At 49.5% G+C, this 26,617-nt stretch overlaps 9 protein-coding genes across 9 annotated transcripts; 3 read left to right on the forward strand and 6 right to left on the reverse strand.

The window, feature by feature from the left end:
• Nucleotides 1-456: 456 nt before the first annotated feature.
• On the reverse strand, nucleotides 457-1,775 carry ANOM_002804 (acyl-CoA dehydrogenase family protein; the record flags this gene model as incomplete). The annotated part of the gene is made up of 2 exons (XM_015548061.1): nucleotides 457-1,224; nucleotides 1,284-1,775. The coding sequence occupies 2 exons, from the start codon at nucleotides 1,773-1,775 to the stop codon at nucleotides 457-459; spliced, it is 1,260 nt and encodes a 419-aa protein (XP_015409709.1).
• A 531-nt stretch (nucleotides 1,776-2,306) lies between these two features.
• ANOM_002805 (alcohol dehydrogenase family protein) lies at nucleotides 2,307-3,706 on the reverse strand. Its single transcript, XM_015548062.1, has 5 exons — nucleotides 3,548-3,706; nucleotides 2,711-3,489; nucleotides 2,609-2,660; nucleotides 2,515-2,559; nucleotides 2,307-2,467 (listed from the first exon to the last, which is right to left on the reverse strand). Exons 1-5 carry the CDS (start codon nucleotides 3,673-3,675, stop codon nucleotides 2,410-2,412), a joined length of 1,062 nt encoding a protein of 353 aa, XP_015409708.1. The 5' UTR covers nucleotides 3,676-3,706; the 3' UTR covers nucleotides 2,307-2,409.
• An 882-nt stretch (nucleotides 3,707-4,588) lies between these two features.
• Nucleotides 4,589-6,243, forward strand: ANOM_002806 (putative acyl-CoA dehydrogenase; the record flags this gene model as incomplete). Its single annotated transcript, XM_015548063.1, has 4 exons — nucleotides 4,589-4,771; nucleotides 5,069-5,397; nucleotides 5,448-6,055; nucleotides 6,113-6,243. 4 exons carry the CDS (start codon nucleotides 4,589-4,591, stop codon nucleotides 6,241-6,243), a joined length of 1,251 nt encoding a protein of 416 aa, XP_015409673.1.
• Nucleotides 6,244-7,356: 1,113 nt separating this feature from the next.
• ANOM_002807 (uncharacterized protein) lies at nucleotides 7,357-7,588 on the reverse strand (the record flags this gene model as incomplete). Its single annotated transcript, XM_015548064.1, has 2 exons — nucleotides 7,357-7,456; nucleotides 7,542-7,588. Coding segments are annotated over 2 exons (147 nt in total), but the record flags the coding sequence as incomplete, so codon positions are not given.
• A 2,380-nt stretch (nucleotides 7,589-9,968) lies between these two features.
• ANOM_002808 (DUF3632 domain-containing protein) lies at nucleotides 9,969-11,012 on the reverse strand (the record flags this gene model as incomplete). The annotated part of the gene is made up of 1 exon (XM_015548065.1): nucleotides 9,969-11,012. The coding sequence occupies one exon, from the start codon at nucleotides 11,010-11,012 to the stop codon at nucleotides 9,969-9,971; it is 1,044 nt and encodes a 347-aa protein (XP_015409675.1).
• A 1,702-nt stretch (nucleotides 11,013-12,714) lies between these two features.
• Nucleotides 12,715-14,595, reverse strand: ANOM_002809 (efflux pump antibiotic resistance protein; the record flags this gene model as incomplete). Its single annotated transcript, XM_015548066.1, has 5 exons — nucleotides 12,715-13,549; nucleotides 13,606-13,746; nucleotides 13,797-14,144; nucleotides 14,197-14,294; nucleotides 14,347-14,595. 5 exons carry the CDS (start codon nucleotides 14,593-14,595, stop codon nucleotides 12,715-12,717), a joined length of 1,671 nt encoding a protein of 556 aa, XP_015409674.1.
• Nucleotides 14,596-15,041: 446 nt separating this feature from the next.
• ANOM_002810 (chitin synthase C) lies at nucleotides 15,042-19,189 on the reverse strand (the record flags this gene model as incomplete). Its single annotated transcript, XM_015548067.1, has 8 exons — nucleotides 15,042-15,831; nucleotides 16,360-17,087; nucleotides 17,138-17,321; nucleotides 17,376-17,630; nucleotides 17,694-18,222; nucleotides 18,296-18,657; nucleotides 18,712-19,066; nucleotides 19,112-19,189. 8 exons carry the CDS (start codon nucleotides 19,187-19,189, stop codon nucleotides 15,179-15,181), a joined length of 3,144 nt encoding a protein of 1,047 aa, XP_015409682.1. The 3' UTR covers nucleotides 15,042-15,178.
• Nucleotides 19,190-21,893: 2,704 nt separating this feature from the next.
• Nucleotides 21,894-22,328, forward strand: ANOM_002811 (uncharacterized protein; the record flags this gene model as incomplete). The annotated part of the gene is made up of 1 exon (XM_015548068.1): nucleotides 21,894-22,328. One exon carries the CDS (start codon nucleotides 21,894-21,896, stop codon nucleotides 22,326-22,328), a length of 435 nt encoding a protein of 144 aa, XP_015409683.1.
• An 823-nt stretch (nucleotides 22,329-23,151) lies between these two features.
• Nucleotides 23,152-26,561, forward strand: ANOM_002812 (putative vps9-ankyrin repeat-containing protein; the record flags this gene model as incomplete). The annotated part of the gene is made up of 2 exons (XM_015548069.1): nucleotides 23,152-24,142; nucleotides 24,193-26,561. The coding sequence occupies 2 exons, from the start codon at nucleotides 23,152-23,154 to the stop codon at nucleotides 26,559-26,561; spliced, it is 3,360 nt and encodes a 1,119-aa protein (XP_015409681.1).
• Nucleotides 26,562-26,617: the final 56 nt, after the last annotated feature.

The following is a 26,617-nucleotide window of genomic DNA, read 5'->3' on the forward strand; positions in this document are numbered from 1 at the left end:
TATTGCGTTCTTCAACCCCGACTGGACTCGTGCTTTTCTTTCCCCACTGTGATTATGCATGTAACCTTGTGATCTGGAATTACGTACTGTGGTAGGGTGGGAAAGATCGTGTTGATCCCTGTGGACAGGTTCGTAGATCGTTTCCTTCGAATTTTGCCAGCTGTGTACATGATATGATAGGACCTGATACAGAAGGTGATGCTTTTGTCACAGTGGTTCTGGCAGTTCTACCCACCATCTTAACGCACCCTACTACAGTCTACAATGTACAGTCTCTTATAGGCTAATGCGCTTTGACCTGTCGGGAAAGGAATCCAAACAAGGGGTCTTGTGTGAGGAAAATATCCCCGATTCCCCATCTCTATAAATTTTGCCAAGCTTTATATCAACTACCATACTGTCCGAAGTTATGCACGGTCATTGGAAACTTAGCAATCGTATACCAGCGATACCAACTCAAAGTTTGGAGCCAAAAGTAGCGCCCAACGGATCATATCCCGCAGATTTGAAGACAGCCTCGACCTGTCTTCTCCGGACACCGACATTGCCCCCATCGAATATGGGCAGGCACACAGCATCATTGAGCAGCACCCCATATTGAGCTTTTGCTTGGTACGCTTGAATGCCAACAACATTCATCCCCTCAATCACACACTGCACCGCATTCTCGGAGCAGAATATCTTAGCTAGATGTGCAGTTTCGGCCGCCTCCGGCAATCTTCCCAGGGAAGAACAAGCTTTCCAAGTCAAGGCTCTACCCGCTTCGCAGCGCATTCTCATCTTGATCAGCAAGTCAGCCACGCTTTGCTTGTGGATGATCGGCTCTGAGCCGTTCCTCGTGTCTGACTTGGCAAACCGAAGCGTCATGTCAAAGCCACGTCTCATCAATGCGACGCCCATTGCTCCAACTAAGCCCGCAGAAGCAGTGAAAGCGGCTTCAATGACCTCTGCTCCCGCGCCGGGCATTGCTATGACCTCTTTGGCCACGAAGTTCCGGAATCGTATATGGGGGCCAGACACAGCGCGATGGCCGATCGTTTCGGGGTGCGATAGAACGGCATACGCATCGGGTGCATTAGCTGCGACATCAGCTCTCGTCACCAAGAGAATCATCGTTTGCCCTTTAGCATCTGCCGTAGAGTATGCAGCATTTTCACACCGACATGTAACGCACTGGATGTCCGCGCCGCGATCGTCCCACCCTGCACAATTGGTTGCCCATAACTGTTCATCAGCATTAGAAAGCTCTTGCAGACAGATACGTCTCGAATCACCAATGTTACCTTCTCCCCGTTAATAATCCACCCATCCTCAACCTTTCTCGCTGTAGTCCTCAACCCTGTTGTCCCGTAATTAGCCGTCCCGCCCGGCTCAGAATGCACCAAGCTTGCCAACGGCACCCCCTTTCTGTCCGTGAATGGACTCAGATACCTCTTCTTCTGCGCATCCGTTCCCCCAATAAGCAACGGGGATAAACCAAGCCCGGTTGCGAGGATGGTCAACGCCACGCTGACGTCAGCAGTATACAGTTCCTCGGTTAAGAGTGCCATGTCAATGAGGCCGTATCCCTGGCCATTGTATTCAGTCGGCACCTGAGCTCGAATTAGTCCCGCCTTGACCGCTTGTTCGTAGAGTGGCCTGATGGCAGAGAACCTCGCTTGCGGAGTCGGTAGATTCTCGTACAGAGTGTGGGCAGTTGCGAGGTGCTTTGTAGCAAAAGAGCGGGCATGTTCCCGGACTCTAGTCTGCGTGTCAGACAACTCGAAGTCGATCATTTTCAGACCCTGGTTTTTGGGATGTGGATGGGGTTGAATACAGGGTAAGTTGTAAGCAGTAACAAGTTGATTAAATATGCGCGATATTGGGAAAGATTCGTAAGATGAAAATGTACGTCAGATTTACCGCGAGGCTGCATCGGGGCTTTTATAGTAGCTGCACGCACGGCCCCTGGTATGTAAGCTGTTCCGTTAGCGCCTTGCTGGCGGTGGAGAATGTAAGCGCACGCATGCATGATATAGAATAATGGACATAATGGACAGATAATCTCTAAATTGTGGAAGAGGGATAGACATAGTATAGCTTGGTGGTACTGTTTTATTTTATGTAAGTAGTACTGGTAGTCCATAACTGCCAATGAGTTAAAAAGCCACTTCACATCTGACCGGGTATTTTCTCTCGTCTGCGTCACGATCTAATGGTCAACAGCGATGCTTCCTAACGAGCGATATCTATTCAACTTCGTTCCTGATCTGCCACACTATTGGTACTACTGGACGAGAGACTCTGCCAAGTATCAAGTTCATTGCATTGGTATAACCATCATTCCGTAAACAGGATGTCTTTACGATAGGGCTATTCAAGTAAACAAAGCACTCAGTTCAAGGCCTTTGAAACTTGACTTTCAAAGACCTATTTGCCCGCTTCAAATATGATCTTCTGCGACTTCATCTGGTTGAAATCATCGTACCTAGAATTTGTCAGTAAGCCGTCTGCAACCATGGGTCGGAAACCTACGCCTGAATCGCCTGCGACAGGGGCCGAATATCGCCAACCATGAATCTATAAAACCGTTAACCATGCCACCAGCCAAGCAAAGCGAAGACCTTACTCCAAAGAGTCCTGCTTCCGAACCAGCAACTCCAAAGCATCCTCAAAGATACCTAATAACCAGAGTCAACACAAACCCCACATCCAGGGGGCAGATACATACTGCGAACAGGACACCGTCCCATCTGGATCTGCAGATTCTTCCCGTACGCCTCATTGCCAGTCCAGGGGATCTCCCCGTTATGCACACCAATACTCGAGATGCGACCCCACGGCCTCAAATTATCAAAGGCCATACGCAAAGCATCGCTATGCCCAACGACTTCAATCGCCACATCAGCCCCGCGACCCTCAGTAAGATCCTTGACACGCTGCTTCAGACCCTCCGCATCAGTCTGGAAATTCCATGGCTCAGCCCCCAGACTCTTCGCCAACTCCAACCGCGACGGAACACTATCAACAGCAATCAAATGCTTAGGGCGATAATCCAGCGCGCTGATCAACGCACAAAGCCCCACGGGCCCACACCCAAACAACAAGACCGTACTCTCTTCAATCGTCGCCCGGTCCATCCCCTTGAACGCATTCCGGGCCGCGAAGAACCCCGTCGGCAGGATATCCGCCATCAGGACGAGTTTCTTCTCATCCACGGCCGCGGGAGCCGCGACGAGGGTCGAATCCGCGGACGGCACGCGCGCGTAGTCCGCCTGTCCACCGTCCAACATCGCGGAGCCGTACAGCTTGCCCTTTGCGCAGCGTGAAGAGCATTTCCGGGCACAGTAAAAGCACTCGCCGCAGTTGACGGTGAACGGGGAGACGACAAGGTCTCCCACTTTGAAGCCGCGGACCGCGGAGCCGACTTCGACGACTTCGCCGGTGAATTCATGGCCCATGATGAAGCCCGTGCCGGACGGCTGGTGGCCGCGGAAGACGTGGAGTTCACTGTTTTTATCTTATCTTAGAATTCGATTCATTTCACAGCGACACCAATGCGCCTTACCTGCCGCATAGTGCCGTATAGCGCACTTTGACGATGACGTCGGTGGGTTCCTGGATCTGTGGGACGGGCCGCTGTTCTAGAGCGACCTTGAGAGGACCTTGGAAGACAACAGCCTGCATGGTGGACATTTCGTTCGTTAAAGCGTAGTGCTAGAGATGTGGTGCGGGCAGTTGCGAGTCCAGTGTGAGATGAACGACATTCGTACCGTCTCCCCTCCATCACCCCACTTGAGGGGTCTAATTGCCTCGGCTGTGACCCCTGTATGGTCAACTTTTGTCACCACATTTTGTTTGCAGGGTTTACCCAGGTTTACTCAGAAGTAGGTTACAGCAAATGGTTCGGAGAATATGGCATTGGTGGGCTATTCTCTTTCTTTGTGTCCAGACTGAATCTCAATATTCATACCTGTTGCATAATAATGGACCTTAAGCGCCGACATGATCTCACTCTCTTTAGTCGTATACACGTATATCGATATCCTTTTAGTTTTTTTCTGTTCTCAGTTTAAGAAGAATTAATACTGATCCATTGCTATAATTTATCCACCTACACTATCAAGCCACAATAAGAAGTAAGTGATAGCATTCAGCATACCAGCTGATTCGATCCAACTTAGGGCAACCCGCAGAATATATAAACAACCACCCCACCCCTAGTACAGCAGTACCTCATACAAAATTCCCGTGCACAACTCTTCAATAGTAAGCCAGGAAAACACCACTAAATAACAGAACCAAATGTACAAGTCTGGAACTCTCGGAAACCTGACGGTCTTTGTTCGGACCGGGGGTAGATCTCCGATCAGCGACATGTGATTGGCCAACGGTCCCTCGCCTCGGCATTGAGCAGCTCTCATGCGGGGACCTCGATCCGAAGAGACTAGTATAACTATACATTCCTGACCTGCAAGGTATTATATCAAAACGACAATCCATTTCGACCTGACCATCTCAAGTGCATAAACCACCCAGGCCACACAAAAGTAACCCAATCCAATCAAATAGAAGAAAACCAAAACAACAGAACAGAAAAGGAAAAGAAATGTCCCCCACAAACCTCCCCAACCCCATCCCCTTCTCTGAACCCCCCTACCTCCGCGGTCTCCCAAGCCCCTACTACACAGAAGGCCACCTGCGGTTCCAAAAAGCCTGCCGCGCGTTCCTGTGGGAGAATCTGATCTCGCACGCCACGGAATGGGAGAAGGCCGGCCAGGTCCCGGACCATGTGTTCGAGACCTTCAACAAGCATAACATGCTGCTACCGATCTGCCGGCGCCCTTGCCGGTCGATTGGTTGAAGCGATTGGGCATTCATGATATCCTGGGCGTGAGGGTCGAGGACTGGGATTATCTTTACACGGGCATTTATTGTGATGAGGTTTGTTTTTTTTTCTTTTTTTTTTTTATTTGGGTTGTTGGTTGTTCTAAGGGTACTGCTTTTCCGCGCGATTTCACGTGGATGAACATGCCACTCTACTACACTGCACCAGTCCATGGAAGAGTCAATACTGATGAGAAGATAGATGGCCCGGTCCGGTCTCGCGGGCCCAGGCACCAGTCTCAGCGCTGGCTTCGCGTTCGGGATCCCCCCCGTGCTCAAATACGCGAGTCGGGAGCTGCAAGAGCGCATGCTGCCGGACATGCTCACCGGCCGGAAACGCACCTGTATCGCCATCACGGAGCCCGAGGCGGGCAGCGACGTGGCGAATATTACGACCACGCGACCAAGTCTGCCGATGGGAAGTTTTACATCATTAACGGGGCGAAGAAGTGGTATGTTTTACGTTCCTGGCTTTTTCTATTCTTTGTCTGCTTTTCTGGTGTGTGATGTATTTGCGATGCTGTGTTTCGGGTTGGGGTTTGTGGGGGGTGAGAGTTTGATACAGAGATTAACTGAGATAGGATCACAAACGGCATCTGGTCCGACTACACCACAATGGCCGTTCGCACCGGCGGACCGGGTGCTGCTGGCCTCTCTGTCATGGTCGTGCCGTTGAAGGGCTACCCCGGCGTGTCAATGCGCCCGATCCACGTCTCGGGCAGCAAGACCAGCGGAACCACCTACATCGAGCTGGACGACGTCAAGGTGCCCGTGGAAAACCTCATCGGCCGCGAAGGCGACGGCATGCGAATCATCATGACGAACTTCAACCACGAGCGCCTGACCATCTCCGTGCAATGTACGCGACAGGCCCGTGTGGCGCTGTCCGCGGCGTTCGGGTACTGCATGAAGCGCGAGGCGTTCGGGAAGACGCTGATGGATCAGCCGGTGGTGAGGCATCGGTTGGCGAAGGCCGGGGCGGAGTTGGAGACGGTGTCGGCGTGGGTCGAGCAGATCTTGTATCAGCTGAGCAAGTTGGAGAAGAAGGAGGCGGATCGGTTGCTCGGGGGTGTGACGGCGATGGCCAAGGCCAAGGCGGCGATGGTGTTGAATGAGTGTGCGCAGTGTGCGGTTCTGTTGTTTGGAGGCGCGGGCTTGACCCAGAGCGGGCAGGGCGAGCTTGTTGAAGGTATGTTCCTTTTCTCTTGTGTTTTCCATGGCTGGGGTTGGTGACTGACGATTATAGCTATCATGAGGGATGTCCCGGTGGCCAGGATTCCGGGTGGTTCGGAGGATGTTCTGCTGGATTTAGCTGTGAGGCAGCTGGTGAAGATTTACCAGACGCAGGAGAAGAAGTTGGGCCAAGCGAAGATCTAGGATGTTTAGATGACTTGTATTAGCTATGTTTCTATTACTTGGTACACATTCGGGTTATACGTACAGATGTCGCAGGTGGAAGATGACAGTAGACATTGAAGTAGATTCACTATGTTCATGTTACCTATGCTACTAGTGAAGGTATACTACGGCTTGTCTACGGCGCGCTTGAAAACAGACCGTGCTCATATAGCGATTGCCACGGATCGGAATAACAAATCAACGGCGATCGATTGGAAGGTGGTGAACACAGGGCACGCCATTGGTCTGCACAATCATAAAGCACCATGACAGCAGAGAGCGACACGCCGCGCAAGTTGACAGAAATCGACGAGTCGAGTCAGCCTAATCTTGGCTGAGTCCACGTTGTGAATCCAGAATACCATGGATTATACCACAATGAGTGCGAAGCAGAATGTGACGCCGTATCTAGCTGCAACAGGGATAGAGAAGCGTGACGGGAGGTTATCGGCCAAGCTTCAGACGCTTTAAAGCGAGCGATGTGTCCTTTCGACGGAGTGTTGCGATACCCATGATACTCGCCGAGTCGCATTGCCGAGAATCTGTAACCGATGTTTGACCGAAACGCACTGAACCCGCTGAATTCAACAGTATCCCGCATTTAACCAGTCGCCATGACCCGCCTTCAACGAATACCTCGTGTAATACATAGTGCGCTCATCGGTAGCAGATTTTGATCGGAATGATTGAGATCGGCTGAGACGACGAAGGCAGTTGCCATGGTCAAGAATGGATTTCGAAAAGATTGCGTTGTGTTGTCCAGAAGGATCTGCGATTAGTCATGCCAGAAGGACCCAGTCGAAAGTCACATGATCAATGTATTGGTAACATGGAAGTGTATAGGTAAAGAAGCTGCAGAGCATTAAGAAGGTAAACATCAAGCCATCACGTCGAAGCGATTCGCGTAAAACAAAAGAATGACAATTAAGAGCCAAATCCCATCGCTAACATCCACAACACAAGCACTCGACACATTCAATACAGCACTCGCAGGTCTCCTCACACAGGAAACAACAGCACATGGCCATCAAACTGTCACCGTCAGCGTTTCGTTCTTTTGTCTGCACAGATACCGGTGGATCATGCTTACCAGGCGGTGAGACAGCCACGGTCCTTCTTCTCCTCCTGGGGTGGGGGCTGCTGGTACTGCATGGGCTGGGGAGGAGGATATTGGCCGCCAGGGGGAGGGTAGCTATGCGATGTGTTAGCGGCGATGTTGCCCAATAACTGCCAAGAAGCGCAACGGGCATGCGAAATCCGCAGAAGGTATTACTTACTATCCCTGGGGAGGAGGCTGTTGACCGTAAGGCTGCTGGTAAGACATGTTGTATCTAGAGAGGGAACGACGGTGGTATCACGGAGGGAGATGGTCAAGCCAACGTAAATAAAAAGGGAAAAAAAGAGAGTATGGGGAAATGGCAACGGGTCAGGAGGTTTTCAGACTTAAGTAAGAGTTGACTTCGAAGGCTCGGGGGGACCAGACCAACAGGCAGAACTAATAGCGGTGATTTCAGCCCTGCTGGTAGACGCATCGGTTCTCTTGGCCCTGCAATTGACGCCTGGGGTCCACCTCCGCCAGCACGATTGGGTCTGGCGATGGAATTTTCATTGACAACTAATTATTGGCAGCCCCCTTGTACGACGGAGTCTTGGCTCTGACCCTTTGTTACTTCGTAGGTGCAATCTCATGCTGTCGGGGAATGCTGGCGCCTAGCCGTTGGTCTGGCAATGTGGACCGCGAACCATGGGCAACTGACGGCCAACAACACATCCATCAACTTTGATCGGTGAGGCCCTGGTGTGGCTGAGGCCGAAGTTACTTTTCTATGGTCAAACAGTATTGACAGTGGACACAATACCGATTACATACACTTGATATTTCATAGTGTTTCCATGAAGATTGCCAAGCGCGACTTATTGGCCACTAGAAGGTCGCCAGCAGCCCCTTAAGGCTGGGACTCCGCTGCCAAGCCCCAATCATCGTCCCCAACGGCCCGACTGATCTCCACTTCCCCTGAATCATGATTGGGTCAGAATGGTGTTGCCTAACCAGCAGTTTCATTCGCTTTGCTTCCTCCTTATGAATGCCACCATCATGAACATAACTCGGCACTAACGGGAGTCAATTGTCGAGAGGAAAGTGCTTTGGGTGGTTTCATGGGTGTGGCTGATGTCAACTGACTCTGTTTGAAGCCCAGCCCAGGTGCACATGCCATCCCTTCCCTATCATTGAATGGCGCAGGACTTTCCTCTTCTGGTACGACGGCGCTAATGAACAGGATCTCGCTACGCCGTACTATCCACATCTATTAATATATCGGGTGGTGCAGGGTTCATGCCTGGTGCGACTCCCCAAATCCTGTCGGGGCGTGAGATTGTCCGTGTAAGACATATAAACGAGGGAATTATTCCCCGCCAATGGTGCGTTGTCAGGGAGTATATATAGTAGTACGTGATGAATATCAGACTGTCAATACTCAGACCCAGTCCATCACGTGTCTGTCAAGCCACCCATGTTGGGGCCAATCGGGTGGAGCCGATCCCCATTTCCGCCCACGGGACAATTCAACATATCAGGGATCTTATTGTAGTCGCGTTTCACATTGAACACTGTAAAATCATGTGCAGAACAGAACAGCTCCTCAGAAAAGACAAGTTGATCCGAGGTGACGGAATACCAGGCATCCCTGATGTCGGTCGGTATGTGTTCCCATGCTGATCATCCTACAAACCAATCAGATGCGCCAGACACATGCAATGCTCCTCCTAATCTGAGAATGCGATCTACAGCGTACAGTTTCGCCAATGTACCTTAAGGTTTATTGTCAATAGCCCTGGCGTCGTAGGGGGCGTTTCCGAAACCTAATGTGCGAGACAATGGCGTTTCTTGAGCGCTGTCCAGTGGACCAAATATCACTCAGCAATGCAGGGGTGTAGCGGCACTCATATAAAATCATAGCAGACCGCTTCGCGCTCCGCTGTAATATGCTGACCACGGCCTGGTACATGTCCATAATTCCCGATGTTGTGACTCGTAAAGGATATACCTGGTCTTGTGAGGTTATTGGTGACCTGAGCGCTCGACGCGGAATTGAATCCCTTACACACAATGTGGGGGTATCATTCTTTATCAATTGAACCGGGCACCTTGCCACGTGTAAACGGTTCTGCTAACTCCAGCGCGGGCTCAAACCCGATGGCTAAAGCCGGGCACCAATGGAATCTATGTTCATACCAGACAAGCAATGGGGCTGCTGTTGGACTTCTGGCTTTGTGTCACGCCAAGCCAGGTCTCCACCGAGCCAAGGGATATATACATCGGTCATATAGCGTCGTAGAACGTATTTGGAGGGGTTTCGTGAAGGATACTACTTGACGGAGAGAGAAGACAGTTCGTAACATAAATACGCATTGCATCCCTAGTTGGACAATCTGAGTGTTAACCGCAAGAACAAGTTAGGAAATAGCGGCTGGATGATTCGTTAGGGAATATCGATAGTAAGAAAGCTACATCACGAAGTACTGAGAAAAGAAAGGACGAGAGATGCACATGTGAGAAAGAGAATCAGCTGCCACGACACGCTACGGCGGAAAAACAGTAACAGCTTCAATAATGGGAACGACTGTGAATTGCAACAGTAAAACCAGCGTCTGCGTGGATCACGCAAATAAAAAAAGAAAATCGAGGAAAGACGGCCCAGAACTCAATCCTCAGCCCAATCCATGTCAATCTCAATTTCTTCTGGATTCACACTTCCTTGCATACCTCGTGCGGCAAGCTCCATATCAAGAGCTTCAAAGATCCTGACGAGAAATACTTTCTCGCCAGGGAGCTCAATGCCCATCCTCGTCCCTTTAAACACCGCTTCTTCAAAGCAAGCCCTGGCCAGCTTGGCGACCTGTTCGTTTCCGCAATGATAAAAGTGTTTGTAGCGTCGCCTCCAGAACACCCATCGGGGAATGCTGAAGCCACTGCACGGAAACTCAGACTTGGGAGCGAGGTCACCCGGCGTAGTTGAAGCTGGAACGTCATCACCCATGGACGGAGCTGGATAGTCATGATTGGTTGCTGTAAATTTGGCAAGATTGAAGCTGTTGTACTTCAACCACGCCAGACATGCGGGAAGGAGTTCCACAACGGGGACAGCACCATTGGTCGCATCCACCTCTCCCTCTGCCCGGCTTAACGGTCTCTCCGTCTCAAACGTCTCCTTGAACAACCACAGCGCGCAACGACCAAGCTCCGACGGGAAAACTCCAAGCGCACACAGTCGAGCCGTGAGCGCCGCTAGCCCCTCTCGCTGCGCTGCTGTATAACCCATGGACTCCTTCATCCAGGCGTCCTGGAACTCCTGAACAAGATGGGGGAGATCACTCCACAGGCGCTGTCCATTGGGTAAGATCACCGGTTCTGGTTCCTCATCGGCAGGGGCGTTCGTTTTCTTGCGTGTGATGGGCCCGCACTCTCGAGCCTCCAGAATCAGTGTCACAAGGCGGTCATGCTCGGCACTGTCAGCAGGGTGTCTTTTTGCTACGTGGATGAGCTCGTCCCACAAGTCGTGTAAGAACTCTTCGACCATCGGCATGTCCCAATCACCTTGAAGGTATCCCTCACTGAGGTTGAGCATTCTCCATCGGAAGTCTTGCCAGGTCTCCCGGGGGTTTGAGAGGTCGTACTCAAATTCTTGACGTTTTTGTTCGCGAGTAAGAACTCGCACACTGCAGTTTCCACTGGGACAGTCGGCCATAATGATGACACTAGATAGGAGTAGAGAAAGGCAGAGGGGCGGTGTTGTCAGACTGAGGGAGAAGAGGTCAGTGATCCTCACTGGAGAACATCAAGAGAACTCCAAGTTGGATGCCTAATCTTGTACACTTTATGGTCGCCAATCATATCTAGTCTAATGTGTGACATATGAGGGATTGTTATGCTGAATGGAGTTTAGTAGGTATAAAGGTGCCGGTTGTGCAAGGCAAAGACTTCTTTCTTTAGCGTGAGTGGGGAAGTTTTATATCGATTTTCAGCCATAAGAGATAGACCTCCTGCAAGACCTCGATTGATGCAATGAAACAGACATTCACCTGTTATAATGACACCTTTTATAATAATGATGGGCTAGCTGGTGCGTCTAGAGCACCACTTTCCCTTCCCGAGTCCATTCTATCATTATTTCGCGGAAGGATTCAGGCCCAGCCAACCATAAAAAGAGGAAACCAAGGGAATTGCGGAAATGAGAAGAATGAACACGAGCGAAAACGTTACATTTGAGATCCCCCGCCCCAGTTAGCTGAACAAAATATCGGGAGGCTACATACACAGAGCTCATGCGCCGGTCTCAATTACAATACTACCCTGAGGATGAGAAAGTGAGACTGGAAGCAAAGTTGGTGCACCGATATTGTGGAGAAAAGATCACAGGCATACCCAACGTAAGGCTACGGTATTCCTATACAATTCTCTCCAAATGGAATATAAATATCATCAACCTATCTTCCAAGATTTTCCTTCCGCTTTTAACGAAAACCGCGAAGATCACATCTTTCGATCTCTCTAGTAAAAGACCGCATCACTTGAGTCAGGATCAAACACCTCTCATCCTCGAGTATGAAGCTCATCTCGAACCTTCTCCTCTTCGTAGCCCTGGCTGGCCCTCTGCTTGCCACCGCCATCCCCGAACCCAACAACGCGAACAACGTCGAGGAAGAGCCAGAGCCCCTTGATGGGGCCGTTAGAAAGGTGAGAACAGTCAGAACCAGTTCCCGCTGTGTCAACTAACAGAGTCTCTACTTAGCCATGCAGCGGCACATGCAGTGTGAATGGATGCCACTGCACCAGGCCTGTTAGGCCCTGTCCTTGTCCGCCTCAGGATATCGGAAAGTCATGTACCTGTTATTAGGACTTACCATGATTGCCTATATCTCCCGTCCGCAAGTTGAGGGTCGGGCGAGGATGGCGATGTATGCGTTGTTCGATCTTTGTCTTGTAGTGTTATTGATTTGTCTTCAAGTTGCTATATGTCAATGCAATGGGTTCTGTCTCGTAAATGCAAAGTGTATCGGCCAAGATATGGTTCTACCGTAGAGGCCTTGTCTACATGATATAGTTCAATATTGTAGTTGCTGGAGTATTGGAGTATCCATCTATTTTGGCACTGATAATGACTATATAGCCTGGGTAATATAAAATATGAATGAAGTCATATCCGGGAAGATGAGTTGGCATGTCAGTAATTTTTGCTACTGTATATAATTTTCATTTGCTAAGCAGAACGAATCCTGCGACTTTTTTCGTACGTACCGAAATTTTGTAAGAGAAGAAAAGAAAAAAAAAGACCTTCCAAGCCATGACAGAACAACAATGCGCCCCATATTGCAACTTAAGACGTTATTCCCCGCTTGAGCCTTGTAAGCGAGAGCCTCTCGTGTCCCATCAACGTCACACCAAGAATCTTATGACCGGACGGGTGCAACTGGTAATTGAGCCCCTGTAGCCTCCGCACGCCCTTGAAGTTCAACCTCATTGAGGGCTAAGAGGTCTTCTTCCTCCCAACCCTCACGTTCATCCTTGACCAGTCTTACAAAACAAACGTCGAGAATCAACGCCACCGCACTGATGGCAACACCGAAGTACAGTGCTGCCCGATATCCCATGATCTGGCTGTGGAAGCGCCGAGCGACTTGGACCTCAATGGTCGACGCAAACCCGAGTCCCAAACTGTTGCCGTACAAATTTAGTGTTCCAATAATAGAACCCGCGATACCCTGCTGGTGTCTACGGACGGAATTACTTGCAATAATCTGTCCCGCGGTATAAACAAAGTCTGGACAGAACGAGAAGAGAACTACAGACGGAAAGATCTGAGCCCAGTATGATTGGTGCAGAGGCACGGTGGCCATCAGGGCATTGGAGACTAGAATGGTGACTGTTCCAATGGCCAGGATCCACTGCGCCGCTAGACGAGGGATCAGCCAGGCAGCAAGGGACGCTGCAGCCGTTGCACAGATGACAAAAGGGGTCCACCCGACAGCAAAGTGGAGTGGGGACCAATGCCACACTTCCTGTAGCCAGAGCACCTGGTACCAGATTAGTGTGCCCACTGCCATGTAATTCAGGAGAATGACTAGAAGCAGCGTTAGGAAGGATGGTGCTTTGAAGATCTCAAGTGGCATGATGGGCTGCGCTGCGAATCTCTTTTCCCAGACTAGGAAGCCGCCGAAGAGTATCAATGATACTGGGAGGAGGGCGATTTCATAAGGGGTGGACCATCCGACACTGGGTGCCTGGCTATGAGAGTAAATCAGCTCACTGTCCGCATCTAGCCTTGCTCGGGGGCCACCTACTTCCAAACAAAGTTAAAGAGAATCAGGGAACTGGTGCCTAAAGCGGAGCCGATCCAATCTATCTTTCCGTGGCGGTCGACTGGCGGTTCGTATGGAGCTAGAGTCCACAGAGCGACGAAGGTTACCGCGGCGAGACACGCTCTATAATCTGTAAGCATCAAGCTTATTCCATGTCCCCTTATGCAGCGTACATGAAAACGAAGAACCACTTCCAGTCCGTGTTCTCTAAGAAGGCGCCCAAGAGTATCGCTCCACAGTAGCCTCCCAATGGCGCCGACGCTGCAAAGAAGCCTAAACTCAAGTTTCGGACGCGTCCTGGCGGGTTTGTGGCCGATATCATGGCTACCGCGTTCGGCATAATGAGAGCACCTCCAACACCAGCAAGGGCACGCATCGTGACAAAGGCGAAGAAATTATCGAGGAAGGCACCAATCAGGACACACAGACTCAGCCATGCTCCGCCGATCAGGAGAAGTTTCCTGTGTCCAAAAACATCTCCCAAGCGACCGCTCATCAAGACAAAAGTCCCTTGTGTGAGTCTATATGCGATCAGCTCCTATGCCTTGTGTGATGAAGTAGAATGATGCTCACGCATAGCTGGCCCCAATCCAGGAGGCATAGGTGCCCTCTACACCCATTGCATTGGTCAACGTGCTGCCACCGGCTATTCCAGCGAAGTTGACTGTCATCTGGTCCCGTTAACTCTACTCTATCTGCTCACAGGGTCGGTTTAAGGTTTACCTGCACGAGGTTCGCCAGAATGAGCAGCACCGTGACTGTTATCCTTCGGGCCTGCGTGGTGCCATGCGAAGGCACACGCTCGAAGATTGGCTGGCCAGTTTCTGGCGGCGAGTCGCCATTAAGTGAAGTTCGCTGACTATCTAGCTGTTGTCCGGAACCCTCAGGACGCAGGTTAAGCGAGGGGAGCGCGGGCGCAGAAGCCCGTTTTTCCGGCTGGATCGCGAGATGGAGAGCTTGCATGAGCGACATGGCGGCTCGTCAAGATCCTACTGAGGCAATGCTTTCGCAGGATATGCCAAAGATTGTGGCAAGGGGCGAATGAGAACAGGACAGAAACGAATGTTTAGTACAGTGGCTACATTTGCGTAATATAGTAGAGATCTCTTCGGAAGAAAGAGAGATGGCGGAAAATCAGGGAAATTGACTTCCGATCAACGATATCGGCGACTCGTCGTTCAATTCCATCTCTCTTTTCCCCCCCACGGTACCTGGCTCGCCGATTGGTTTTTCTGGATGATAGCTATACTGATGGATCCGAGTCGAATCCGATTGATCCATTAATTCCGCTAGAATAGTGCATGACTCACCGCTGCGCTTGGCTCCTTATAAACTTGAACATCACGACTCATAACCCTTCGGAAGTATGCTGCTCGGTTCTTGAGCACCAATCAGACACTAGAGAATATCAATTGGGTTTCTAAAGACTGAGCATAGCATGATGGATGGGGTCTGTTAAACATATTTCTTGATTGAACTTCTTCACCCTACTAGCAGGCCTAGATCGATAAACAACTTGCCCGGCGGCACAGCGCAACACGCATGGCAAGCCACATTAAATACAGGTGAGAGCCAGGTTTGTGGCTGGCTTCTGGACGACAATCTCCATTCCCGGTCGAATTTCACCTCCTTTCTCGACAACACTCATGACACCAGCCATGTATCCAACCACCACACCGCGACTATCCTTCACCAAGAAGCGATCCTTCAGTCCCTTCTTCATAGCGTCAAGCTGGGGACCGGGGTTGCGCAAACCAGTCAGCCTGAGAGTTGGCGCGTTCTGTCTGGGCGTCTTGCCGTCCACAAACAGCAGTTTTGTGTCCTTGGGCAATGAGAGCAGATCAATGCCCTGGGTTGTTATGTTCTCCCCCAGTTGTCCAGGCTTGAGGGCGATGTCCTTCGCTCCGGTCGCAGGGTCCTTACACACTTGTTGAAGGATTTCCGCATGCATCAGGTGGACCTGACGCAGATTTACGTCGGACGGCCTCGCATTTCGTAAGGGTCGGTGCTGGACAGTTGGTCCCGCATGGGCGTCACCTTTGACACCGTGGTTCGGAATGAGCGTTATACTAGATACAGCAGCTTTCGAGACAGAATGAGAGCCTGAAAGGGAAACGCTGTTGACGGACATGATGTCGATGTTTTTGAAATCGGCGCCAGGGTCGCTCCGGCCACGTAGTGAATAGGTAAGATTCTGATACAGTAGGTCTATCCCAGTTCATCCAGCTTCAGTTTTCAACAAAATGACACTTATTTATCTACCCATTTGGCCCCGCTTTCCGACATGATGTGCAGGTGATGGATGGCTGCATCTACCCCGCGGGAGATGAACTTTGGATTCGTCAACCACACCGTGCTACTGCAACTCCGTAGACGTGGTCATCGTTTATTTGCTCGAGAACCACCATACGATGTCAGACGATATTTTAAGTTTGTTGAGCATGTTACAATTGTCCGACGTATGGCCTTCTAATACGATCTGAACTCTATCCGTTTCCAGGCATATGCTGTGTATATCCGGAGCATATGCAGTGCACCGGTCTATAAAAGAAAGATTGTCTGTGGCCTTCATTATACGTTGCCTCGCAGACCGAGATGGATAGAATTTTGAGTACTATGTACATATTTAGCCCCGGTTCGAAAAAGCAACCTGTACTAGTGGGCATCTATGGAGAAAGAATCAGCGCCGAGACACACAGCAAAGAATTCCCGATCGCCCGAGGAAATACAGCGAACCAATAAACCGAAAGATTGACAAGCCCGCCGTAATCCACAAGATAGCCTGGAAGTATCCGGTCGTCCTGGTAGTCGATGTATTCGTAAAACAGATCTTATCGACGCCCGTGGCGGTAATCATCAACGCCAGGAGCAAATTGCTAAAGACCCAGAGACACACCAATCCGGTTCGGAAATTCTTATACGAGTCGTCGAGGGTTTTGCCTTCATCCTCTTCGGGTTGAACCCATGGCGCTAAGGCGCGTTTTACCGTAGCCTCAAACTGGCTGTCAATATCGGCTTGTGGTTTGTCAACCTCTTCGATGAAGTTCTTCTTGCTGTCCTCGTCTTTCTTAGTCGTTGCTGACGGTAAGGCATCTGCTTTGTCAGATCCTTTTGTGCCCCAGGAGACGTCGTGCCAATTGCAGAATGCGTAGACCATGAGCACATTGATGCCTGTGGTCATGCCGAGGAAGTATGCCCATGAACTGGTCAAGATGTGCCAAGGGTCAAGGTACAGAATGCTCGCAATGATATAGATCCCGTATGTGGATACTAGCGCAATGAGCACGATACCACCACCAGACGAGCTGAAAAAGGACTGTAGGAAGGCGGCAACACCATCATCGAAGTTGAAGTCTAGCATGCCTCCAGTAAAGACGTTAACGACTAGGTAGAAGGAGAGGATGAGAACATAGAGCTGCACGAGAGAGAAGTAGACGAATGAGAGCGTGTAGAGCGTAACCACACTATTAATCTGTAAGTTGCTGGCAGTCATTAAAAAAAAAGGAGCACTCACCCCTTTGGTCGATTACCAAGGGCTAGCATGAACTGGAGCATCAGGAGCCAGAGGTACCCGTATTTAAGAAAGGTATTGACTATCGGCGATGCGTCATTGCCCCAGGGCCAGCCTTTTTCCTTATTGTGAGGGCTCGGGGTGCCGACTAGGTCCATGATTACCGAGCTGGTCAGCCAGTATGACGCTGCCGGAAATGTTAGCATTAAAGAATCAAACTGGGAGGGTGATGGAAACGCACCGAGAGAAAACCAGGTCATGATAAGCTGGCAGAAATTATAAAGCATCTGGATATGCAAGAAAAACAATCGAATGATACTATGACCGCTGCGGTAAATACGCCCGAAATGTATCATTGCGTACAGACTCGCCGCAAACGACCCATTCAGCCAGCGACGACGCTGGCTGATAAACTCGGCCGCGTTCTCAGGCACATCAGTCTCGCCCTTTGCTGCCTTCACATAGCTTAAGTGCCACTTGAACCCGGCCTTGGCTACTAGCTCAAAGCACAAGATACGGTCCTCAGCTAAAAACATATTCTTTTTAAATATATTCATACCTTCAATTCCCTTTTTACCAAGACGTTTGGATAATGTATGGTCGCCATGAAAATATTGCTCTAACGGACGGCCCATAATAGCTCGGTACCGGTAAGCAGAGAAAGCGCCCGGCAGAACACTGACATAGCCAAAAGCGCTTTCTAACGGCTTATCCAGGATATTTGAAATTTTATATTCAAAATTCTGCGCGGCAACAAGGGGGTTCAAAACCTTGCGCCAGGCCGAGCCAAGCATGGCGTGGATCTCACCGCACGCTCCACCCAGTGTTTTGTCATTATAGAAGGCTTCCCATAACGATAGCAAGGACTTCGGGCCTGGCTTCGTGCCTGCATCTAGAAGAACAATAACTTCAGGGTTCAGGATTCGGCTGAAAGCGTTGAGAAGCCAACGATGCGAGTTGATCTTTTTACTGTTCTTCTGTTTCAAGCAGAATATAAATTGCACCGGGGGTAGGTTGCTTGATTCGTCACCCTGAGGTCGAACTAGTTGCTGAGTAGCAGTAACTGATAACTGTGTCGTGTATTCGAACTACAGAAGTCAGTCAGTGTCTAAATTTAACAGTTTATTGCTGCCCTGATCAACCCAGATATCATCAACTCACCACATGAGCAACGGTCTCTCGGCCATCTACATCTTTCTTCATAATCCCATCCTGGTAGACCCCGATTGTGGCCAGCACGTCCAGGGTATTCTTATCGCAGGGCTCAATACCATCAAAGACCAAACAGACAACAATCTTCTGCCACGCTGGGCCTCCTTTATTCCAAAACTCGGATTTTTTCAACGTGACAATATCCCGGATATTCTGCATTACTCCGTGCAGAGTACGCGCAGTGAGGACCTTATCCTCATTATAATAAGTAACAGCAATGAGCAACTCGGTATGCCGATTATAGATCGCCGGCCGAAGATTGTATCCATTGCGCAGGGTAAACTCATCGGGGTCACACGTCGCCGCCGTATCTAATCAAGATCATGAATCAGCTGAACCACAATTTCCAGGGTAAAGTAACCCACATCGCAAGTGTGTGAATTCCTCTGCGAAAGCCGCCTCGACATCCCGATACGCCGGCTGGATCGCGTTCTGAATCGCGCTCGGGACCGGATAATCGACACTCAGCACTGCTCCCTTTACCAGGTTAATCTTCCTCGTCCCGTACCGCTCCAGCCCTGTGCGATTCTTCCTTTCGGTCAACTGAACCGGTTCGTATTCCGGGACCCCACCGATCGATGGACCGGGATCATGCAGCGTATATCGCTTCTGTGAATCTGATTCGGCGACGGGATCGGCAAATGGCGAGCTGTAACGGCTGGAGCTGTTCCGCCGCAGGAGCGATGCCGCTTGCTCATCCCATGCTTCCGGGTAGTGTTGCTGGTGTTGTTAGAATATGGCGGAAATGGTTCCGGCGATACTCACCTCCTGGTAAGGGGGATAGTGGCTGCTCTCGCTGCTCTCCGATGTGTTGCCTGAAATGCCGGGGCGCCTGCTATCCATCTTGGTGTCTGAGGGAGAAGCGCTGGGTAGACCCAAACTCAGTTTAAAAGGTAAGGACAAGCTTAGCTAGCTATAAAGAAAAAGACGAGGGAGGTTTAACCAGACCCGATGGGAAATGATGGCAGAAAACCACGATGTGCAACGGTAGCCTAACTGTGGTTCGTCTAGGTACTTCGAGTGTGGACCTCATAACTACACAAGATCTAAAAATAATATCGTTCAGGATAGCTGTGGTCTCTAAAGGCCTCGTAGGTCAGTGCTAGAGCTGCAGCTGCGGGACCAGCGCCTCCTTGCAACAGCTTCTAGAGCAGTTGAATATATCTATATGACAATTGAGACTATTCATCTACCCTAATTAGGAAAGAGCATCGTACAAATCAGTCTCAGTTCAACAGAGACCTAATACGCAACCGACACCTATTTTGAGATACTACCAGCACGGAATCTAAGACACAGCGCCAGCCTCTTGCGCCATTCATTGGATCCAATGAGAAATCTTAGCTGTATATGAAGCTGGTGACGAATTCCTTGACAATAATTTTAGTCATGGAGGAAAAAGTGGGCTGGTGTACGGGAGCCAAGTGGGTCCAGAGAATGCCACGAACACGCAATGGCAAAGGCTTTTTCCAGAAAACTCGAGCACCGTGGAGACATCCTATCGCTAGTGGTTTTTCCAAGACATTAATCAACCGTGATCTTTTAGTGGGAGACCGTATGTGTTGAAGAGCGTTGGAGGTCAAGGTGGATCGAGCAATGCTGTAAAGAAATATGGTATTGGCTGCCAAATCACTTAAGGTCAATGCTGGTGATAAACATTGGCGTTTTGGTTGTCAGAATTGATAGAGCAGGGGGGAAAAGTTCTAACAATAAAATTTATAACAATACTCATGTATCTGTCAGCATTTCAAATTAGATCTGTGATTGTTGGATATGCAATAGTTACTCGACTACTAAAATGCTACGTATAAAGCAGTTTTTCTTGACAAGCTCAGTCTTTCTACGGTTCAGACCACTAGACAAGACTCAAACACTTGACAGGAGGAAATCATCACAGTAAAGCCGGAAGGGACTGGGTTCTGGTTTGAGTGAGCGTGCTATGCGCTGGAGCATGCACTGCGCGATGTATTTCTCCTTCCCCTCGTTCTTCTCAAGCAGGGTGTTGTAGCACTGGTAACGCAGATGGCAGCGCTGTTGAGTGACTATGTCTGTAAGGTATTCGGACGCGTTGGTGATATCTTGCTGGGCAACGGGCTGTGGGTAATATGGTCGCCTTGGGCTAAATCATCTACGTTTGCAGTGACGGCTCTCTTGGATACGCTCCACTTCCGGTCCGAGTTCTGTACAAAGGCCCCTATATGTGAGAATGTCTATTTAGAGAGCTCGAGCAACATACCGTGGGGAAGCTGGTTGTCGGGCTTGAGACTCCAATTGCGGTGTGACTAGGCCAGTGCTGACTCGTTAGTCGTACCACCAATACGGGTAGTTGTTGTAAAAGTGCTTGGAGACAGGAAGCAAAGTGTTCCTGACTTTCGTTCTTATCAGGATAGATCCAATCCATTATTGTGAGCGATGGGTTAGTGATTTCAGTGGTAAGGGTAGAAGTAACAGCAGGTACAACTGAAAACGGTAGATAGAACATGAACAGAAATCCTGAATTGAGTCCAGCCTTCTGATACAAAATAGTTTCTCTACGGTGACTTAGCCATCCCACTGCATAAAGACTACCCTCGGCTTTTACACACCATGCAGTAGGCAGTGTGCTAGGTAATTTAAGGCTATTTATACACCACACATGGAGCTTCTAGCACCAATAGTTCCCTCCATATCTTGCCTGAAACTTGGTCAGAAAACCACATAATAACGCTTTATACATCTTTAGTAAAATGCAAGATGGACGAATCAAAATACGGTGTGATGAACCTAAGTCGAATTTCCACAGAAGATGAGTCCAGGCCCCCTCATTGTGGGGAGATTTATCCATCGTGGGGATTTTGTGCGCCACAATATTCCCAGCACTGCCCCGTCACTAAATCCAAAAATAAAGAGACACTTTCGGGATTCGGAATTCTCGGGATAAGTCCATGGTTGCCTTTCTTGAGACAGGAACATAAGTCCGACCAAGACGAACTGGGACGTAGATGCTGGTGTGGGTTTTATCAAGGCAATTATGCCGGGCCGTCGCTTACCCACAGCTGAGAATGATTGGTATACTGCTACGAATGGCAAAGCGGAATATGAAAATAGACTAGATATTGAACTATCGCATCGGTAAAGGAACAAGGTATATCCCCAATTCACGAATTGGAAGTGAATGTTAGTTACTCCAGCCCATCCGCTCAGACAAATGACGAGCTCGCGACAAAGATTACCCCAGGCATCTAAGCGAGGTGGGCAGAGGCCTACGAGTCATGGTATGGAATTGGCCCTGCCTCATACCTGTCTAATATATGGTGTATGCGGACTGAAGTCAGTCCCTGTGCTTTCTTGCCTCTTGTGAGCGCAGCAATCTATTCATAGTTTTCCAGTTTCAGACATGAATATCACCCGGGCCCGAGTATATAAATAGAAAATCAAGACCATATCCGGAGTCCTCAATGAATAATATTAGAAGACGATCTCTCCAAGCTTGCCATCGCTCATTGTCCTATCAATCAAACACAACACCACCTCTCACCAAATCCACTTGATAATAACTTCATTCAAAATGTCTACCATAACAACCACCGCCGCCGCTGCAGCAACACCATCGTGTCACGCAAAGCTCTACGAGATCCCAACCAGCGATGCTTCATGCGCCATGCCCATGAACAGCACCTACCACGCCCTAATGACGAACTGCTGTGGTTCCGCCAGCGTTATCTCCTACTCGGACTGCGACTATTACTGTCTCGCGCAGAACCAGACCGTTGGCGACCTTGCGGAGTGTCTGATTAAGGGCTCTGCGGCAGGACAGGTGTGGTGTAATACAAATGCGAATGCAACGGCTACGGGAACTGCGACTGCGACTACAAGCGCAACGGAGGATGAAAAGGCTGTCCCAACTGGATCGAACGGGGCGGTGGCTATGCATTTAGATATCAAATATGTGTTGATGCTAGTGCTTGTCGCGTTTGGTGGAATTGAGCAGCCTTTTGTTTGAGGTTTATATGCGTGGAGGTCATAGGCTATGGCCTGGAATATGGTTATGCGCTGAGCCCTCAGCCATGAAATACTCTACAAATACAGTGAGAATGGCAATAAAAGTGGTGATGAAAGGTTATCGCTCAGGCATATAAGACGGACAGAACCATACAGCGCGATCCCCTCTTGCTCTCTCTTCAAGCTTTTGAAACTCGTCAAGAAAAGATTACCAGTGAAAGTAATAATGCCTCAAACTGTTATAGGGGTGTTGCTTTGTATCTTTATGTAGTATATTTGTTGTTTCGGTTTGCTTTGTTAGTTGAGTGTCTGGAAGACCGATACTGACATGGGTATCTGCCCAACCTACCCAGTCATAGCCTCATGGCCAATGAACAACCCGGCGCCCTGGAAGCGCTGCGCTATTGGAATTGTGTTCAGCATCTGCATGGGCAATACCTGCGGCATTATCGGTAGCTACATGTATCTTGGTGTGGAGGCCCCGACGTACCCTACAAAATAGAAAGATTATCTTTGCCCTAATTATGTATTATCTTGTAAACCGAGATAAAGTTGATTTAAGTACATACAGAGAACAGCGTCGATGAAGGAACTTGTATTAGTGGGTATTGATATATACTGATTGTTCGTAAACACTTACAGTCGTGTCGATCCGCAAGGCTGAGCATAGGGCAGATCTCTGCTCCGCTTTTTAGGCCCCCTTTGAAGAGTGCTTTATCAGGCCAGAACTTGTTATTTCGTGATTTTACCCTGCAGCCCGAAAGTATCCATGAACATAGATCATAATTCAAGTCACTCCAACTTCGACGAAGTAATTTGTCGAGATGGTCAACTCCAACGAGTATACTGTCGGCTGGATCTGCGCAATCGCTACCGAATTTGTCGCTGCCCAGGCATTTCTCGACGAAAAACACGAAACCCCCGCATATTTGTCCCCGCAAGATAAGAATGACTACATATTAGGCCGAATCGCAAACCATAACGTGGTGATCGCTGTATTACCAGTCGGAGAATATGGCACATCCTCAGCAGCGCGGGTGGCAGAAACCATGCTGCACAGTTTTCCTAATGTGCGAATCGGCCTGATGGTGGGCATCGGTGGAGGTGCGCCAAGTGCGGACCATGATATTCGGCTTGGGGACATCGTGGTCAGTACCCCTTCGAATGGCCACGGAGGTGTATTTCAGTATGACTATGGCAAGACCATCCAAGGTGGAACATTTTGTCCGACAGGCTACCTCAACCAGCCGCCTGCGCTTCTACGCGCAGCTGTAAATGGGCTCCAGGCGCGGTATGAGATCGAGGGTCATCACCTAGAGGACGATATTGATCAAGCCCTGGAAAGAAACCCAAGATTGCGAGGGAAATACGGTCGACCCGATCTGACTAGCGATAGGCTGTACCAAAGTCATATTGTTCATCCTCCAAATGGACAGACTAATTGTACCATACGTTGCGGGGATGATAGCTCTGCCCTCGTACTGCGGGACCCCCGTACGGACGATCAAGATAACCCGATGATTCATTATGGGCTGATAGCCTCCGCGAATCAGTTGATGAAAGATTCCCGCGTCAGAGATAATCTGATTACGGAAAAGGACGTTCTATGTTTCGAAATGGAGGCAGCAGGGCTGATGAATCATTTTCCCTGTCTAGTCATTCGTGGTATCTGTGACTATTCTGACTCCCATAAGAATAAGGGATGGCAAGGCTATGCAGCAATGGCCGCGGCTGCCTATACAAAAGACCTATTACACCGCATCTCTGCTCAACATGTGCAGGCAGAGCAGAAGATCACGGAGATACTTTCTACTGGTTAGGTTATAATCCTTTTATACTGGTACACCATACTGATTATCCCTCAGTCAAAGTTATTCATGAGACAACGCAAAAGATCGATCACGGGGTCAAAATATTACGCCAGCTCGGCGATGACCGCGAGTACCAAAGTATTATTGATTGGCTTACACCGGTCAACTATACTCTCCAACAGAATGATTTCATCACCCGGCGGCAAGAAGGAACCGGGGAGTGGTTTCTGAATTCAACTGAATTCAAGCAATGGCTTAGCCAAAGTAAACAAACCCTATTCTGTCCCGGTATGCCCGGAGCAGGTAAAACCATGATCACCGCAACGACCATCAATCATCTTTACCGCAAGTACCGGAATCAACCTATGACTGCTATCCCATACATCTATTGCAATTTCCGACAGCAGCACGAGCAGCGGTACACCGACCTTCTTCTAAGCCTGTTGAAGCAGCTAGTGCAAGGACAGCCTTTTATCCCAAATGCTGTGAGAGTGCTTTATGATGAATGCAAGCGAAGAGAAAGCCGACCAGCCCACGAAGGAATTTTAAGTGCCCTGTATAGCGTCGCTTCGTCTTATTCGAGAATCTTCATCATCATCGACGCGCTGGACGAATGTCAAGTTTCCAATGAAGATCGGGAAAGATTTCTCCAGATAGTCTTCGGTATCCAGGAAAGGGCCAAGGCGAACATTCTAGTAACTTCGCGTTTTGTGCATGAGATTGAAACAAGATTTGAGGGAAGCATCAGGCTGGAGATTCGTGCTAATAACACAGACGTGCGGCGATACCTCGAACAGCGGCTGCAAAGCTTTCCATCCTTTGTTTTACATAACCCTGCTCTACAAAGAGAGATCAAGACCAAGCTTGCTCGCGCGGTAGATGGAATGTGTGTACCGCCCAATCTTAATCATTCCTTTGCATCGGCTGACATAGCTAGGTTTCTTCTTGCAAAGCTGTATGTTGACTCACTGGTCTATAAAACAACGCCTAAAGCCATAAGAGGTGTGCTTGCAGAGCTTGAGGTTACATCCTCGGAGAAATCGGAGAATGGCCAGATGTCCAAGGTTCTGGACCATGGATACAAGCAAGCCATGGAGCGAATTCGAGGCCAAGCACCGGAGCACCAGGAGCTCGCTAATCGAGTCTTAACTTGGATTGCCTGTGCTAGAAGGAGCCTTACATTATCAGAGCTACAGCACGGACTTGCTGTTGAATTCAACACGCCAGAGCTTGATAAAGACAACATGCCAGATATTGGACAGGCTGTCTCCGTATGTGCGGGCTTGGTGGTAGTAGACGGGAATAGTGACGCAATACGGCTTGTCCACTATACAACGCAGGAGTACTTTGAACGCACCTACAAAGAGTGGTTGCATCAGGGGCATATTGATATTACAAAAGCTTGCCTCACCTATCTGTCGTTCAGGGATTTCGATGATGACTACTTGTTAACATCACCTCGCCTAATCATGAGAGTATGGTCAAATTCTCTTTATGACTATGCCGCAGTGAACTGGGGATACCATGCTAGAGAGGCTTACATGGAAGAGGACAAGATTGTCCTAGACTTCATCCATGACACTGCCAAACTGTCCGTCTGTGGCCGAATTATGGCGTATAACCAGTTAGGCAGTGGTTTTGGGGATTTAGATATGGAAAGCATGCACCTTACAGCGTGCCTAGGGCTATCGAAGTCCATGTCAATTCTGCTAGAAGAATTACATGACGCTGATTCAAGAGACTCCCTTTACATGACTCCACTTCTGTGGGCCGCTATGCAGGGCCACGAACCAGCCGTAAAGCTACTTCTTGAGAATGACGCAAACGTCAACGCAGCAGATGCATGGGGCATGACCCCTCTGTCCCGGGCTGCCAACAGGGGCCACGAGGCTGTGGTTAAGCTTCTTTTGGAATGGAATGCTGATACTGAGGAAAAGACTCGTAAGGGTTACACACCCCTTATGATGGCTGCTGAGGGCGGCCACGAGGCGGTGGTACGAGCTTTACTAGGCCAAAACGCTAGTCTTGAAGCAGAGAACAACTCTGGTTCTACTGCGCTGCTATTGGCTGTCCAAAATGGACATGAGGCGGTTGCCAGTCTCCTGTTAGAGAAAGGAGCCAATACTGAAATCAAGGGGTATCTTGACAGAACTCCACTGCTGATAGTCGCGGAAAATCGCGACAGTGCAATGGTAAGACTGTTGCTGGATAATAATCCCAATATAGAGGCAAGAGATTCGGAAGGCCTGACCGCGCTCTCATTAGCCGCTTGGGGTGGCGATGAGGCGATGGTGAGACTTCTGCTGGAGAGGAATGCGAATATAAATTCGAAATCGGATAAAGGCATTACAGCGTTCTATCTGGCAGCTCACAGTGGTCATAAAGCCATAGCTGATCTTCTTGCAGATGCAGGAGCATTATAGGTCTATGATTGGATGCAATAATAATCTGGACAATACTGACCCCCAGCCGTAATTCA

Source organism: Aspergillus nomiae (assembly GCF_001204775.2).
Source record: "Aspergillus nomiae NRRL 13137 chromosome Unknown contig00045, whole genome shotgun sequence".
In the NCBI taxonomy this organism is placed as follows: domain Eukaryota; kingdom Fungi; phylum Ascomycota; class Eurotiomycetes; order Eurotiales; family Aspergillaceae; genus Aspergillus; species Aspergillus nomiae.

Excerpts from the sequence above, each read along its gene's own strand:
- ANOM_002805 (XM_015548062.1), bottom strand. The coding sequence starts at position 3,675 with ATGTCCACCATGCAGGCTGTTGTCTTCCAAGGTCCTCTCAAGGTCGCT. Across the intron at positions 3,490-3,547 it reads TATACGGCACTATGCGGCAG|TGAACTCCACGTCTTCCGCG; the intron begins GTAAGGCGCATT and ends AGATAAAAACAG. Across the intron at positions 2,560-2,608 it reads CGGAAGCAGGACTCTTTGGA|ATTCATGGTTGGCGATATTC; the intron begins GTAAGGTCTTCG and ends ACGGTTTTATAG.